General features: G+C 52.1%; 2 protein-coding genes across 4 annotated transcripts; one reads left to right on the top strand and one right to left on the bottom strand.

Moving 5' to 3' along the window:
- Nucleotides 1-8: 8 nt before the first annotated feature.
- CENPT (centromere protein T) lies at nt 9-5,516 on the bottom strand. 3 transcript variants are annotated; one of them, XM_045818438.1, is made up of 13 exons: nt 5,389-5,516; nt 4,142-4,232; nt 3,915-4,002; nt 3,717-3,813; nt 3,451-3,590; nt 3,286-3,334; nt 2,940-3,088; nt 2,124-2,312; nt 1,576-1,902; nt 1,246-1,336; nt 517-720; nt 325-429; nt 9-241 (listed from the first exon to the last, which is right to left on the bottom strand). In XM_045818438.1, the coding sequence occupies exons 1-13, from the start codon at nt 5,499-5,501 to the stop codon at nt 118-120; spliced, it is 1,767 nt and encodes a 588-aa protein (XP_045674394.1). In that variant the 5' UTR covers nt 5,502-5,516; the 3' UTR covers nt 9-117. The 3 variants fall into 3 exon arrangements, with proteins under 3 accessions (XP_045674394.1, XP_045674395.1, XP_045674396.1); XM_045818439.1 differs by having other exon boundaries at nt 517-708; XM_045818440.1 differs by having other exon boundaries at nt 517-684.
- Nucleotides 5,517-9,211: 3,695 nt separating this feature from the next.
- THAP11 (THAP domain containing 11) lies at nt 9,212-11,320 on the top strand. Its single transcript, XM_045819162.1, has one exon. It carries the CDS (start codon nt 9,719-9,721, stop codon nt 10,622-10,624), a length of 906 nt encoding a protein of 301 aa, XP_045675118.1. The 5' UTR covers nt 9,212-9,718; the 3' UTR covers nt 10,625-11,320.
- The last annotated feature ends 5,871 nt before the right edge of the window (nt 11,321-17,191 follow it).

Genomic DNA, 17,191 nt, shown 5'->3' with positions numbered 1-17,191 from the left:
ACAGCATATTATGTTTGTGACACTTTATTAATGGTGGGGTGTGGGGAGGAGACCTGGAAGAGTATATGGGGCCAAGGGGCCCCCAGTGGGGACAGGACAGGTGTCAATGCCTGCCCACTACTGAGCAGGGAAGACAGTGTTGCCACTGAATGCACAAGGGATGAGGAGCTGCCGGTACTGCAGGGGCAGGTGCCGCTCCACGAGCACATGCAGGGAGACTTGGTCGGTGACCAGGCCCTGCCTGCAGCAGAAGAGGACAGAGACAGAGTCAACATTGGCATCAGCATTCCCACAACCAGAACCTCCCTGCTTCCGCCCACTTACCGTCGCATCAGCAGCTCCAGGTCTTCCGGTCTCACAGTCTTGCGGCCAGCATGAGCAGCAAATACCTCCAGGTCATCACAAAGATGTTGAAAATACTTGTCCAGGCTGCCAAGGTTGGGGTAGAAGAGAGTGAACAGACTGTTCATGATCTGAGGAGGAGCTCCTCTCCTCAGCCCAGGGTCCAGGACTCACCACTTCTCCACCATTTCAAGAGCCGCCTTCTCCATGGGCATTTTAGTATAGAAGCTGAAGAGCTTAGCATAGTGGCTCAGTCCGGTCTTGTAAGGATCTTGACGGAGTCTGGGGCCAGCAGTTCGGGCCCTGGGAGGACGCCTGGCTGATAGAGGCTCTGGAGGCAAGCTGGGAGCAGGAATGGACTGCTGCCTGAAAAGGCCCCTAATCAAAGATAAATCTTGCTGGCTCCTGCCAAGACTGGGGCCCTTGTGCTCCTTGGCCAACCTGGACCAATAGCTCCAATCATCTGCTGGGAGGGAATGGGGACAGAGGCCACGTAGATGCCTTGTCTTTCCTTGGGGACCTGATCTTCCACAGTCTAGACCCAGTGAATATCCCAGTATAGCCTCATCATACAAACTGGTATTTGCTCAGGCCCATGACCCTTAAGCCTCGGCATGGATATTCCTCCCCTTAGCCCATTGTTGCCTGTGTGATTCTACTAAGCCTCCTCTAGGAAACCATCTCTGACCTAGCCACTTCCCCCTACCCAGGCTCCTCTAAGCACCCGGAAGCAAGCATAGGGTGATGTGCTCTCAGTGAGCCCCATCCAGCCCACCTAAGGTGCTTTGCTGGGAATCATCTGCCTACCTGTAGGAAGAGGGATAACCAGGTGGTGCCCAATGCCAACCTCAGTGCCTGCCCTCTCCCAAGAGGCCCATGTGGAACAGGGTCACGGGATCTTACACTGCAGTGCTAGTCGGTTGGGCTGGCTCAAGAAACTCAAGTTGTCTGGCCTGCTGAAACTCCAGGGTGATGGAGGTCAACTCTGGACTTCCTGTAGAGAAAGGACAGGAAGGGGCTCAGGCCTAACCATTTCACACAACCCTGAAGGCCCACAGCGTCCTTGTCCTGTTCATCGAGGGCCCCATGTAGCTCTGACCAGCCAAGCAAGGGGCACCTCAGAGTCTTCCAACACTACCTGTGCTCGAAAAACAACCCAGGTAAGACCCTCCTCCAAGGCCAGGGACTGTCACTTACCCACTCACCCCCAGATCCCTGCACTGGGCCCTTTACCTGTCCTACCAGCGGTGTCCTTATCCCTTGAAGGTCCTTCTGGCTCCTTGGCCTCAGTAGCCCCCCAGGATCCCTCTGCTTCTGTTCCTTCTTTGTGTGTCTCGGGCCCTTCTGCTCCGGCAGATCCCTGTGCTCCTGCTGCCTCCTCCTCATCACTCATGCTCAAGCTTTCTTCCATCACATCCTCTGCCTCCTCGCCAACTCCATCCTGTAAGGGCTGTAGTCCATCTTCTCCAGAGCTACTATTGCTGGTGTTTGGGAAGCCCACAGCAAGGGCATCGACCTCCTCTGCCTTTCCTACCAGAAGCTGGTCTGGTCTGCCAGGGCCTGAAATGAAGGGAGAGAATATAGGATGCAGAAGCAGCAGGCAGCCCCAGGGCACTAGTTTGGAGTCTCATGGCCACGTACTGACTCTACACTTGGGTGGAGGACAGACCAATGGCTGTTGGACTCTGAGGGGACTCATGGGTCCTGAGTAGGGAAAACTACTAATACCAACTCTTGCCCAAGCTTTGCTTGGCTCCAGGCCACCTGCCTCACATACTCACTGTTGTTCTGCAGCCCAGGCCCACTGCTCCGTGTCCTGCGACCGACAGTCCTCTCAGCAGAGGAAGAGGGGCAGGGGAGGGAGTGGCGCACACTGGGGGAACGGCCGATCAAAGCCTGGGAGAAGGGCTGGGTGTCCTCCAACACGGTGTCTGTTGGCAGGGTAGCAACAGCAGTTCTGAGGCTGTCACCTGGAGATCAAGGGCCAGATGGCACTCAGTGTACTCCCAGCCCACCTGCTGCTACCTGGTCACTGGGGCCTGGCCATACATGGGCCCCATAGGTCTGCACCGAGTAGCTTTCAAAGAGAGACCACTACAAAGCACTCTTATCTCTCTAATACAGCTCTCCTTGCTTACTTTCCTGCTAAGCTGGCATTCCCAGACTTCACTGCTTGCCCCACCCAAACTGCTCACTCATGCCTCCACTCTCAACTTTTCCCTCCTCCAGAAACCCTCCTCTTGCCCTGCGACTTGCCTTCTGGTATCAGGTTCCCAGGTCAGTTTGGCCAGCTGATCCTGATACTTGGCCCCTTTCAACCTCCCAAGAAGCTCCAGCCACCCCTTTCCTACCCATAGCCTTGTAGCTCCTCAAGGATATGGGGTCCTGGAAGACCCTAAGGGACTAGGACTAGGAACTATCAAGACAATGGCACCTTATGGAAAGAAAGCAGAAACTCCTTATAGACCTACTTGCCAGGTTTGTTCACTGGCCTTGACCCAATGAAGAGGGGAGCAACCCTGGACATAGGAGCACCTTCTATCTGTCATGGGGGAGAGCTTTCCCCACAGGCTAGAAGAGGGAAATCTCAACCTTACCTGGAAGAGCCAAGGCCACAGAGGTATCTTGCAGATCCTGCAAAAATGCACCCACATCTACAGCTCGGCGTGTAGGAGGTCTGCGGGCCAAACCAGGCCTCTGCACTGATTGTGGCACGGGAGGTGTGGCCAAGGCCAGGTTGAGGGAGCTGGGAGAGAGAAGAGGCATAAAGGAAAGTCAGCTACCTGAGGCCTATCCCCCACCCGCTTTCTCCATCTGCCTTTGTGCCCTCATCTTTTAGAACACGGCTACCATGCTGTGATGCTAACATTGGCAGGGAGCAGTGTGGCCAGAATCCATTCTAGTCAGCCCTTTTCCCCCAGGCCCCAGAACAGGCAACAGCACCTGGTGAGGGAAGAGGCACCAGCATTCCCATGAGGTTCTGTAAGAGGACCTAAAAAGAAAAAACTGTAAGTTACCCAGGCTCAGGATAGTCCTCTCTCAGGCCTCCTAAGCCTCTACAGAGGACAGGCGAGAGAGGATGGCCATAGGTGTGGTGCAGGGCCTCACCAGGGGAGAGGGGCAGTTCTTGGTCCACTCCTTGCTGAAACTCTGACAATCTGAGCCTCTGCTTCCTCTTGCCAAGAGCCAGCAGCAGACCTGGAGCCAGGGTTGTGGGGGGTTTGAGCTCAGGAAGCTGTAGCTCCAGGCTATAAGGATGGAGTTAATCTTAGACAGACCAGAAAGCCCAAATACAGCTGTAGGGACTGCCAAGAGGCTTCCTGATCAGAGCTGCCTGGCAGCCCAGCCCCAAAGGGAGAGAATTCACCGTGCACCTGCCACGACTGCTTTCCCGGCTGGGGGACTGGACCACCTGTGGTGCTGGCACTGGCTTCACCGCTGACTCTGGCACAACCATGGAAGATTCCGGTGCTGCAGAAATAAGAGGGTGGGGCTGGCAGGGCACCCTGCCCTGAATAAAGGATACCATGGGCCGATGCCTAACTCTGATCAGCAGACCAGTGCTCACTTACCAGTTAGTAGAATATTCTCAAGCAGCGTCCGGGGTGTCTGTTCCTTCAGACGTCCACTGGTTTGAATGTGGGCCAATCTGCCAATAGACTTTGGGCAAAAGCACCAAGCAAACAGTCTATTCCTTTGCCTTGGAATTCCCTCAAGGTGGGCTCCAGAACAGAGTTAGACCTTGGGGTCCCCTGACAGCAGCCAGAGTCCTATAGTGGTCAGTGAGTTGGGCACTTACCCTGGCTCCATGGGAATGTCGTCTGGCAGTAGTCTTCGTCTGGCTTCTCAGCCTCATAGAGAAAGGTGTTTCAAGCGGGGTTCTCCGGGCACTGTGGAAAGACCAGCAGCTCTGAGAATTGCGTAGGAAGGGGGAACTAGAGGATGCAGAGGCGTGTCTTCATCAGGGATCTTGGTCTGAAGGCTTTTTCCCTCAGTGCCGGGGACCCAGAAACCACTGTCGTTCCCATAGCCTGTTCCCAGCTGTATGTCACTAGGGTTGTGGATGAAAAGGAGCCCAAGGGGTATGGGAATAGAGAGAATATGATGACCCAGTCACAGAGAGGGGTTGAGGAACGCTTTACAGAGGTGACTTTGGCAGAAATAGGGGTTAGTCACACTGACAAGAGAAGTAATTGGAAGAGTATCCATTCCAGACATTAAAATAATTCCAGAAACCCATTTAAATATTTTTAAACCTTTTAAGTACTTGTCAGGGTCTGACAGCAACCTCCACATGGGCCACTCTAGCCCTAGTCTCTCCAGTCCAATCTCTCTGATTCCAGAACCATGCAAATGTCCCCAGAGCACAGCTCCCACCTCATCAACATAGGTCTAAAACCTCTGCTGGAATGAATGGCTTTCCATTGCCTGTAAAGGAACTGCACTGCCCCAGTCTGGCAGATGCCAACCACCACACCCTCTGCACCATGAGCTCGCCGCAGCTTTCACTCACTGACACTCCCATCAAGTCAGGCCAAAATTCGTGTTCCCTACAAAGAACCCTTCCTGCCTGGCTCCTGACTTCTGCCCCGGCTGTGTTCTCCAGCTCCTTTCCCACCTCCCAGCTGGGAACTACGAGGACAGTAGGATAGAAAGTTCAGGGAAAGGAAGGAACCACCTGGGAGGCAGTTCAGAGCAGATGCCTCAACACACTCCGGGCTGGTTTGGGATGAAGTGGCCTAGAGAACAGGGCGGAAGGCAGGATTCTGAGCGCCTATCCTTCACTTCCAGAGGCGGGCCACCTAAGACGCGGGCATTGTTGAACCCTAGTCCCGAGACCTGGCGGCCTGGAGTTCTGGGGGTGGGGGCACGAACAAATGACCCGAGCCCATATATGGGCGTGGAACCAGTTCTCAGGGTCTTGGGCTCTGCAACTCTCTGAGACTCAGTTTCCTTCTCCAAACTGGGTCAGAGCTGGATCACACCGAAACCCCACCCGCCAGTCCCTCCGATTGCTCAAGGGCTTCGGGCAGTACCCTCACATACCTAGCCCGAATACTTTGGCGTCCCCGCGGTGTGTGCGGGTCCTCTGTATCCAGCAGGCGCCGCAGCAGCGTGCGCGTCGTAGGCTCGCTGTCAGGGATGTAGCTGCCCTCCATCGCTTCAGAGGTTCGCTTCCCAACTGCTTGGGTGGCGGCGACGGCCGACTTCCCGCCGTCGCATTTAAGCCTACTCTCGCGATGCTGCCGCACAGCTCCACGGGAATTGAAGTTTTAGCTCTATCTCCCAGTGGCCGGGGGCGTGTACAAAGGTGACTGCAAATGCTAAATTTGGAGGCGGTTTTACCGGGGAGGGAGCCTGGGCAAATGTGTGCAAACAGTCGAAGCTTGGTTTCCTTATCGGTAAATTGGGGATGATACCCAGCTAATAACGGGCTTGTAATGAATCCATGAGATAATGTTTAACTCAGGATTTGATATATATGAAGTCAGGCCATCCCATCAATAAATGGTGGTCACTTTTTAAAATAAAACCTATTATTTTATTTTCTTATAAACTTCTTTTGAAGATTTTATTTATTTACTTTTAGAGAGAGGGGAAGGCAGCGAGAAACATCAATGTGAGAGAGAGGAATATTGATGGGTAGCCTCTCATAGGCACCCAGCCAGAACCGAACTGTGACGTAGGCATATGCCAGGAATCAAAGCGGGGTCTTCCGATTTGCAAGATGATGCCCAACCACCTGAGCCACAAATGTCAGGATTTATTTTATTTATCGTTGGCACTCTTACAGATGTCCCCCATTCCCCTCCCCCCCCCCACCTTAGTTCCCCTCTACCCACCTCTCTATCCCCCTTGGTGGTCACTGTTAATACCTCTCATTCCCCTCTGGCTCTCTGAAGGTGAAGAAACACGCTTGGGGGAGGGAAAAATAATCTCATCCTACAGGTGATTTGGCCAGATTTGCATTTGTATAGACCACTCTGTAGGCTCATTATCAGGAGACCAGTTTGCAAGGCTTGGAGGCTAATAGGCTGTGTGTGACTTGTCAGAATAAGTGCAATTTTGAGATGAATTCCCCTCTCAAAAGTTCTGTTAATGTCGTAGATTCTATTACCATATTTTTCACCAACTGACGCCCCCTCCCACCTTAAATGTTCATGGGATCTGATGTAGAACTTGAGTTCTGAGCCTCCCAACATGTTCTCCTTTTTGTTCTAAAATCAGGTGTAATCGAGTTACTTGAATATCCATGGGCATATTTGTGCTTGAATTAAAAAATAAAGCAAAGAAAAAAATTAGATACTAGCCCTGACCGGGTAGCTCAGTTAGAGCATTGGTTAGAGCATCCCAATACACCAAGGTTTTGGGTTCCACCCCCAGTCAGGGCACATACATCAACCGATGAATACATAAATAAGTGGAACTACAAATCGATGTTTCTCTCTTTCTTCCATCCTCTCGTTTCTATGAAAATAAATCAATAAAAAAAAATAGATTTTCGCTTCTCAAAGTAAGAGAATTGCAGAGAAAAAGCATATCAATATTTCATTTTTAAAGATTGTATTTATTTTTAGAGAAAGGGGAAGGGAGGAAGAGCAAGATACATCAATGTGTGGTCGCCTCTTGCACAGCCCCAGCTGGAGACCTGGTCCACAGGATGTGGACCCAACCATCCAACCATATGCCCTGACTGGGAATTGATGCCCCCAGCACTCAATCCACTGAGCCACTCAGTATTTCTTGTCATTAAGATCTGACCTCTGTGTTATCTCACTGAACTTGCTAGCCCTTTGCAGGTACATTTCCATGGTCACCATGGAAATAATTTACTTATGTCTTTCTATTTACTTATTTATTGTAAAGCCTTGAACTAGATAATATGAAAAAAAAAATCTTTCAAAACAGTTTGAGACATGAACTGAACTTACTTTTTGCACGGCATTATTCCATGCATTTACATAATTGATTAAACTTTATATTTACTACTTGTTTAAAAAAAACACTGGGCTCATGAAATGAGGCAAGGAGGAGTAAGATTCGCAAGGGCCAGACCATGTAAGTTCTTGCAGGCTCTGGAAAGAACTTTGGACATTACTATAAATGCAATAGGCCACTGGCAGGATGTAAGCAGACATTACGTAATCATATTTTCTTTGGCAGCCACATGGACAAGAATGTAGGAGAGGCAAGACTGGAAGTAGGGAGACCTGTGACAGGTTTTTGCCTTTCTCAGAGATGATAAGATAAAGGGTAGGCGGGGCAGTGGGGTGGAGAGAAAGCCATGCATTTCCAGGTATGTTTTGAGTGCGGAGGATTAAGTGTAGATAAGAGGTGATTTTATGTACTAAAAAGTAGAGTTTTATCAAGCATAATCTTCAATGTTGTGTGTATAAAGAAATTATAACAATTTGTCCTCTTACCACTATTTATCAAGCAAGGTAGGCCTTGAGACAGGTAGGAGAACCATATCAGTAACTGTATGACACTGAAAATACATAACATATACAATAAACTTTTGCTCAATTTTATCTCTACCACACACATTTTATAAACATTTCACCATAACAAAGTGTATATTCATATTTTTATCATTGCACAAATGAATGCACATCTTTAGAGAATGCATTTCTGAATTTGAAGGAATTCAAGCTGGGGACATCAGCTTCAGAGGCCAGGAGTGATGGGACATTCTCCTGTAATGGGTCTGTGAAACCCATTTTTCCCCATTGTCCTGTATTTTTTTACATTTTAGGTATGGGTCCCTTTCATAATAAACAACAAGAAACTAAAAAATTAAAAAGTTAGCTTGGAATGTTATTTTCTTTTACAAGCTTTTAAATGCCCAATCTACTTAGTTTTACACCAAATAATTACAAGTAATATAAATAATATATATTAGGCTTCGATTTCATACCTGTGGTCTGTAATGGGGAGAGGGAAGGCAAAACAAAAACGAAGAGGAAAAGTCAGGAGAAAGGTGAAGAGCAAGAAGTAGGACAAAGGGGGAACTCCGCAAAGGAGGATTAGCTTGCAGGTAATTCTTCAGGACGACTGCCTGGCCTCCTCCCCAGTTTTTCCACAGTTTCTCTTGCCGTTTAGAACATTTTTCCCACAGAAGTCGAGGGAGGAGGGAAGTTTCTTGTTAAACTCCTGTCCATCCTCTTGTTTAACACTTTTTAACAGCTCTCAGTCGCCTGCAGATTAAAATTCCAAATCTTTTAACATGGCTCAGTTTGCTACCTTTCGGCGGCTTCTCCTACCCGGCCGCCCCCTTCTAAGCACTTTAAGAGCGGAGCCTAGCTTTTTCTTGCTTTTATGGGCTGGTTTCCGGTACAAGAACTAGCTACTCCTCCCCACCCTAACTTTTCCTCGTTTTTTTCTTCCTGGGCCTCCACTTCCCATTTTCTCCTCTGCCTAGTTGATTCCTGCGGAGCGTTTAGTTCTGTGATTAGACATTCAGTCGCGTGCATTCATATCTATTATCCAAAAGTCTGGTCCTCATCTTTCTTGGTGGTCAGGCGTGATGGGTCTGGCTCCTGTAAGGTTCCAAACTCTTGGCACTGTGCCCGGCACACAGTAGGCGCCTACTGGTCACGATGTTTCAGTCAGTAAATACGTAAGTCAACGCAAGCAGTGGCTGAGTATGGAGAAAGTCCCCAAAGAAGAGAAAAAGGATCCTAATGTCGTTAGGGGTACTGAGGCACAGGTCGCCCGGCCCTACTCCCAGAGGAATGCAGCACCACCGCCCAAATCCTGGTCAGCAATAACCCGACCTTTCCCTTAGGCGGCGCTCCAGGCCACAGCCGCGGAGTTCAGCGCAGGGCATTACGGGACCTGTAGTTTCCGGGGGGCGTATCCCAAGGCGCTTGCGTGCCGGAGGAACGCGCGCCGCCCGACCCCCACCAGGATTTCGGGTCTTTTTAAAGAGCGGTCCAGGTGACAGAGTTCCAACCGAATACGACTCTTTAGTCCACCCGGTTGAACCAGGTCAGGTAAAGAACCTGCTCTGCGTGGAGTGTTGCGGTGCCTTAGAAAGCAGCCGGAATAAGCATACCCCCACTCCGGAAGTGAGCGGCCTCTGGCGCGGTGCATTGTGGGGGGCGTAGTCCTCCTTCCCAGGCGGTCCTTCGCGGCGTCCCCGGGGCCGACTCCCGAGCGCAGGCGGGCGGCCTGGCTGGCTGCGCGGCGCGGGCCGGCGGGAAGCTTATTCTGGGCACGGGGCGCCAGGTCAGGCGGCTGCGCCAGGCGAAACTAGTGAGGAGCCGCTAAGGCCTCGCGCGGCGCCTCCCGTCGAGGGGCGGGCGGACGGCGGTGGACGACCGGGCCGTCGAAGGGCTCAGGAGGCCGGTGGGCCGGGCCGCGCGGCGCAGCCATGCCTGGCTTTACGTGCTGCGTGCCAGGCTGCTACAACAACTCGCATCGGGACAAGGCGCTGCACTTCTACACGTTTCCCAAGGACGCCGAGTTGCGGCGCCTCTGGCTGAAGAACGTGTCTCGCGCTGGCGTCAGTGGATGCTTCTCCACCTTCCAGCCCACCGCGGGTCACCGTCTCTGCAGCGTACACTTCCAGGGCGGCCGCAAGACCTACGCGGTACGCGTCCCTACCATCTTTCCGCTGCGCGGTGTTAATGAGCGCAAGATAGCACGCAAACCCGCTGGGGCCGCAGCCGCCCGCCGCAGGCAGCAGCAGCAGCAGCAGCGACAACAGCAGCAGCAGCAGCCGCCGCCTCCGTCGCCGTCAGCCTCCACTGCCCAGACCACCCAACTGCAGCCGAACCTGGTGTCTGCCTCTGCGGCTGTACTCCTCACGCTTCAGGCCGCTGTAGACAGCAGCCAGGCTCCTGGATCCGGGCCGCCGGCGCCCACTACTCCCACCGGAGAAGATGTGAAGCCCATCGATCTGACGGTGCAAGTAGAATTCGCGGCCGCAGAGGGTGCTGCCGCCGCAGCCGCCGCGTCGGAGCTAGAGGCTGCCACCGCAGGGCTGGAGGCCGCTGAGTGCCCTATGGGCCCCCAGTTGGTGGTAGTCGGGGAAGAGGGCTTCCCTGATACTGGTTCCGACCACTCGTACTCGTTGTCGTCAGGCACCACGGAAGAGGAGCTCCTGCGCAAGCTGAACGAGCAGCGGGACATCCTGGCACTGATGGAGGTGAAAATGAAGGAGATGAAGGGCAGTATCCGCCACCTGCTTCTCACCGAGGCCAAGCTGCGGGAAGAGCTCCGCGAGAAAGATCGACTGCTGGCCATGTCTGTCATCCGTAAGAAGCACGGAATGTGAACCGGTTTCCTTGTGGCCTGTGGGACTCGCTGGCCCCTGCCAACCTAGGAGGCCTGCAGGCCGCTGTTGCAAACTACCCTGTTCTCCTGGGACACGGGTTGACTGTACAGAGGCTTAGGGCAGCTGGACTGTTGCTGGTTACCTGGCACCCTCATTTCTTCCTGATGTCTGGAACCTCGGACTCTGCACTGGTGACACCAGCAGTTATGACTTTGTCTACCCTCTCACCTCATCCCCAGTGTACGTTGCAGGTTCTGGTTAAGCAGAGGCTTAGGAACTGCTGAACTTGGAACTTATCCTCTAGGGCTTCAGGGGGGATGCCCAAGGACTGTGGGTTTGGGAAGACAACACCTTGAGGTTGGCCAGCAATCACTGTGGACATTTTTCTGTGTGTAGTGATAAGGGAGCCAAGTGACATCAGTTCTCCTTTTCATGCTTTTCTTCCCCAGGTGCAGCCTGTGATTCTGATGGGGACTGGCAGATCTGTGCCTCTGCCTCTTAGGACCTCCCTCCCCAGGAGGCCACTTACAAAGGGATCTAGGTGATGTGCTGATGGAGATCCAGCTTGCCAGGGACTTAGGTTTATCTTGTTATGTTTGCTACTGGTTACAAATTCTATTTTCTGTACAATTAGTTAGACTAAAGTTTTCACTGTGTTTGTTTGGCAAATGAATTAAACAGAAAGTAAGGTTTTTATTTGGGTTTCGCCATTTTATTTTCATGAGGACTCAGCTAAGTGGCCCTGAAACATGGGGAAATACGCCTCAAGACTTTAGGTCACAAGGACTGGGCTCACCCTAGGAGCAGAGATGGTCTCTCTATAAAGTAGTTCTAAGCACATGGATCCTGGCTTCTTAAGGTCCTCACAGATTTTCTGGTTCCGCTCTTGCCAGTTTGGAAACCAAACGGTGCCAGTTTGTGGGTTAGCAGCCCGTGTCCTTTCAACAGGGAGAAGGAGCAAAAGAGGCCTAAATTGAATTGTGACAGCCGCCTTCTCTGAGAGTTTTGAATTCTTCATGAGTTTTCAGCTCACTATTATAGCTCTTAGCCTAGTGCAGTGCCTGACACACTTGGACGTGTAATTACTCAAATCAGTGAAGACCTCAGCTGGAACCAGCCATTGCTCCTGCGGGCACAAGGACTCTTGTGTAAATACCTTTGGCCTTGGTACTCTTTTTAGTATGAAGGAGCTAGATCCATAGAAGGCTTCTAGGATTTGGGATTTATGACCCTTTAACTTATTTTCTAGGTTGCTTCCATGTTTTTTTTAACTTTTATTTTTAGGGGAAGGGAGGAAGAAAGAGAGAGAAACATCAATGTGTGGTTGCCTCTCACGTGGCCCCCACTGGGGACGTAGCCTGCAACCCAGGCATGTGCCCTGACTGGGAATTGAACCTGCAATGCTTTGGTTCGCAGCCATCTTTTTGTTTTTTTAAAGATTTTATTTATTTTAGACAGAGAAAGAGAGGGGGAGAAGCGTCAATGTGTGGTTGCCTCTTGTGTGCCCCCCACTGGGGACCTGACCTGGCCCACAACACAGGCATGTGCTCTGACTGGGAATCGAACCGGTGACCATTTGGTTTGCAGGCCGGCACTCAGTCCACTGAGCCACACCAGCCAGGGCTGCTTCCATCTTTCTTTAAATTGGATATTGTAGGGATGAGATGACATTTTTATCTATAGCTCCAAGTAATTTTGCTCATCTAGTAGGGAGAAGCAAAGACCTGTAATGCTAGCTCTGTTTACTATGGGTGTTGGGCACAAATGGACAATTCTTGGGCTCCAGAAAACATCATTGCCTAATCTGTTACTTCAAGAAAAAGCCAATTGCCTGGAGGCTTTCCCTGTGGCTGCAAACTAAAAGGACTCTAAAATGTTTCTTAATCTCTGCTCTCTTCCTTGACACTGACTTGAGAAACAAGTCTTTGGTGGGGAATAGGAGTGGGGCATAGGTTGTGAGGGTGCCTGGGGGAAGAGACTGGATCTCTGCCTTTCTAGGGTTCTCTGTTCTTCCAAGCTAGCTGGGACTGAAGCCCTTTGCCTGCAGCTATCGTGCCAGTCTCTTGCATGTCCCCACTTTCCTTCACTAGGAATGAGGGCTTTAGGAGGCTTGAGCCATGCTCTTCAGTGTATCCTTTAGTTCCAGTTTGTTGAAGGGAGCTCAACACTGTTTCTGCTTTGGCCACGTGAACCTCTCAGCAGCATTCCCAGGAAAAGTGTGAGGGCCATCTCTGGCCAGGAATTCAGTGTCTGGAGGTTATGTGTACACAACCTACCCAGTGTTTTTGTTTCCTGTGAGAACGACTGCTCAGAGCTAGAGAGGTCCCAGATGTACCACAAGCAGGGCAATGTAGAGTTCTCACTGGCCGAGTAGTAACAAAAGCATGAGGCAAAGCAGGACAAGCCTGGGATTCGATAAGCTTGGCCTGGTCTTACCAGCCATTCCTAGGAGGGTGGGGTGGGGTTGGTGAAGGTGCAAAACTCTTCTGGTACAACAGGAGTACTGAGAGATCTCTGGCCAGGAGGGAAGGCATGGAACTGCCAGAAGCAGCCTTGTAAAAGCTGCTTACCTGTGTCGTTTCGCCCCCATCCCCTCCCCTGTTTAGCTGTAGGGCATTTCCATCAACTGACCTGACCTAGAGGGAGGCCTTCAATGTTTGCGTTGCCCAGGAAACAACTAAAATGGGCGTTGAAAGCAAAGGGCAATCTGGTCATTTAAATCACGGAGAAACTTTGAGTGAGTCAGTTACTTCTCTTTCCTTGTCAGTAAAAATGAAAATCTTAGGAGGATGTCTGGGAGACTTCAACTGTACAAAACTAAGAGAAATTTGTCTCCAGCCGAGTCCCACTTGAGGTTCCACAGCCCCAGGAAAGCCTCCCGTGCTTGAAATTCGCTGTGGGCCAGAATGGCGGTGTGCAGAGCGCAAGAATGTTGGGACAGCAGCAGCCCCGAGCTGGTTTTTAGCACCTCTCGGAAAGAGCCGAAGGGGCGGCCCTAGCATCAAAGAGAAGAAGGGGGTTCGGGAGCGGAAACACTCCAGGGGCCCTAGGAGGGGCGGCTGGGCCAGCTCGGGGCCAGCCAGGCTGAGATCCCACGGAGGCGGGGCCAACCCCAGAAGGCTGCGCAGGCTGGGTGGGGCCGGACCAGCTGGGACCCGGCGACAACAGAGCCTTGACCCTCGCCTGGCGCCAACCTCGGGTGTTCCAGAGGCTTCCGCTAGACCACAATTCTCAGGGGCTCGCGCCGGCAGCCTCCTTCCCTAGTTTAGCCTCACCTCCCGCCCGGCGGGCTGTGTCTGGGCCTCGGCGCACAGCACGCTGGGAATTGTAGTTTTCTCTGGGAGGACCTATGCCAGGAAGGAGCGCAGGGGACTGCGTTTCCCAGAGTGCAGTGGGGTGGCGAGGGAAGGCAGGGGGGAAGGGACAGTCGGTCGCAGACCGCGCTGGGTTGCCGCCGCCGCTGCCGCCATCGTGCCAGCCCCTCGGGTGAGTGTCTGGTGTAGAGCGCCGGGGCGGGGGCTGGGACGCAGGAGCCGCTCTCCCGGCCGCCTGGAGCCTCCGCTGCGAGTCCTTGGGCGGCCCCTCCCCTCCCCCCTCCCCCCGCCGGCGGCCCTAAGCCGCGCGGGGCCAGGGCCATGTGTCGCGCGCGGCTCCGCCTCCCGCCGGTCCTCTTGAGGCGGCGGCTGGGGGAAGCAGAGAGACAGCCAGGCGCCTATCCGGGCCGTATCGTGCACATAGTGGGTGCATCGGCCTGCGCTAAGATCGGCCTTTTTCTCTTGTCCAGACCATTCGGATGGGGCTCTCAGGTCCCCGCCCGGTCTGGCCTAACCCGGCCTGCCCGAGTCCCGCAAGCTGTGCAGGCAGGCCACTGGGGTTGACCCCAGCCTTACGTCCTGCTACCTGCCTGGGAAGGATCTGGGGGGCCCCCAGCTCACTCCGGAGTCAGCACTGGGTAAGGGCGCCTGCCTGTTTCAGTCTGGGCTTAGGGCTCTTACCCGGTTCCCGACCATAGCCTGGCTAGGATGTAGGTGAATGTTCCTGTGGCTGTCTGCCCGCTGGGAGTGAACGAAGCCTATATCCTCCTCTCCCAACTCTGGAACTCATGTGTAAGTTCTCCTGCATGGAGGGGAGGGGGTTCCACATGGGACTTTACTCCCGACCAGCCTTGGAGGATCTGGCCTGATGCGATGAGGCAGCTCCAGGCTGGATGGCTCAGTCCCCGCCCTTCTGCCTCTCAGTGACGCGCAGGGCCCCAGCTGTGGTGGGTTGGCCCGCCCTGTTAGTGGAGGAAGGAAGCCAAGGAGGTGAGGTTGGACGTCTGAGCCTGCAACACATTGTTAGACCACCCCAGCACAGCCTAATCCTCATATTTGCCCCTCCCAGAACATCTGTCTTCCTCCCGCAGAGGAGGATGATTCCATAAGAATGGTGGTGATAAGGTGTGATTCAGTGGAGAGGGAAGTAGTATCCATGCCTGAGATCCATGAGTCCAGTGTCAAACAAGAGGCTGGGCTGGGAACAACATTTGGGGTCAAGCACATTTGGGCTGTGGGACTCCTATTCAGACTCTCTGGGGCCTTCTGAGACCCAGGTAGCAGAATTAGAGTGGAAAGCTGTGGAAAATCAGTCTTCCCTCACTTGCTTGTTCATTTCCCTACAGTTGGAGTAGTCTGTGAACAGGTAGTAAGTTTGGTTGGGCCTTGGGAAATTGTCCTTAATAATGACTCCAGCAGCCCCATTGAATTTTAGGAGAAATGGCGTATCTAGCCATAGAGTAGTCATCTGACAGGTTTTCTAAAGGCACATTTGATTGAGCGATGATATAAGGGACCAGGCCAGAGAATACCATGGGATTTTTGGGAGAGACAGTTTGTCGAGCCTTGATTTCTCCGACCCAGTATGGCTTCTGAGCCACAGCTCTTGCAGGAAATATAAAGGCAGCTCAGTCTCTGCAGACCTGGCCTCAGTAGCAAGCAAGTCTCTTAAAAGAGTTGAGTTAGGCCCATGGTGCAGAAAGTCTTCACCTCTGGATGACCACCCCCTCTCCCCCTGCTTGTGTATCTTTCCAGGTAATTTTTACTGATCATTGTTTTTTTTTTTATTATATATATATATATAATCTTTATTATATATTTTTCCTGTTACCATTTAGTCTCCTTATCCCCGCCCCCCGCCCCCGGCAATCCCCCCCTGATCATTGGGTTTTAGCCTTGGAAGTTTTCCTGCAGTTGAATTGCTCTGCCTAGTCATTCTACCTGGTTAGGGAGGGTAGGTAAGGGTTAGGATTCTCCCTGAACTCAGCGCTCCTAGTTCACATCCCAGCACATGACTACATGGAAGTCATATTTATTCAGTGGGCTCAGTAGAGGCCTGATTCGCCAGTGGAGGTGGGCAACAAGGAGGGACTCCTCACAGGATGTGTACAGGATCAGTGTGGTGGAATCTGTTAACAGTAGAACCGGTTTCATGACCCTCTCTGGATCAACTGGATTAGTTCTTTCTAGGACACAGATTTCAGGTGAGCTAGGCTTAAGGCTATGGATTAGTTTTGCACATTCCAAGACCCTGGGTGGCTTGATCACAGGGGTTTTCTGCAAGGTCAATAAGATACTGTTCCTTCTCCAAGGTTACACAGGAATAGGAGAAATTCCATTCCCTTCCTCTTCATTCCAGTCCTGTAACTTCTGTGCCTGGAGTCAGCAAGGCATTGCTAGGCATCTGGATCCCCCCAGAAGTCCTTGATCTTTCTGGAACTTGGCAAGCCATATGGGTTTCGGAGATAAAAGAAGAACCATGAGGTTCTCCAGAATCATTCTGTACCTTCTATTCTTGTCAGGCTGACTTGGAAAGTGGGCCCTGGCACAGGGCAGTTGGGATGTGGCTACTACATAAGCATAGGGGCAGGGTGTGGGGATGACTGGGTTCTCAACCAGCTCAAAACTAGGTTCTTTAGTGACCTGGAGCCCGCCTCTCCACTCTGAGCCACGACACATTTTATTCTGTTGGCTTTATAGTTGGTGGGCTGGGATGGGACGAATGATTTAAGAGATGGGGAATTCTCACATCTTAGAACCAGAAGGTACCTTATATCAAAAAATTCTAGGATTCCCTACTCAGGCATTAGTGTATTCTTTGAAAGGATTTTTTTTTTCTTCTTTCTCACCAATGATCAGTTTTATTCAGCAACCATTCTTTGGGCCCTTTCTGTGTGTCAAGCTCTGGGCTGAGGCTGGAGGTAGAAAAATGAATCCTATCCAGTCCTGGTACTAGGGAAAGGAGGTCATAGTAGTGGGGTAGATTGGTAAAGTTGCTGTTACGTGCTATCGCTAAGTTGAAAGGACCTACAGCGGTTCTGGGCTCTGCACAGAAGAGGGGACTCCTGAACCATGAGAGCACCAAAGAAGAAAAGCTGCGGGCGAGCCTACTCTCCTCTTCTGTACACAGAGCAAGGTGCACCTCCAGATGGTGGGCCCAGGAAAGTCTGGGGCCCCTTGAGCGAGGCTGTCATTACCTGAAATTGCTATGGCTGTCAAATCTAGCTGCTGTCTTCTGTAGCCTGCTCTTTCT

Source organism: Phyllostomus hastatus, unplaced genomic scaffold (assembly GCF_019186645.2).
Source record: "Phyllostomus hastatus isolate PE091 unplaced genomic scaffold, TTU_PhHast_1.1 phas_scaffold_345, whole genome shotgun sequence".
NCBI lineage: Eukaryota > Metazoa > Chordata > Mammalia > Chiroptera > Phyllostomidae > Phyllostomus > Phyllostomus hastatus.
This window is presented reverse-complemented; position numbering and strand designations above follow the sequence as displayed.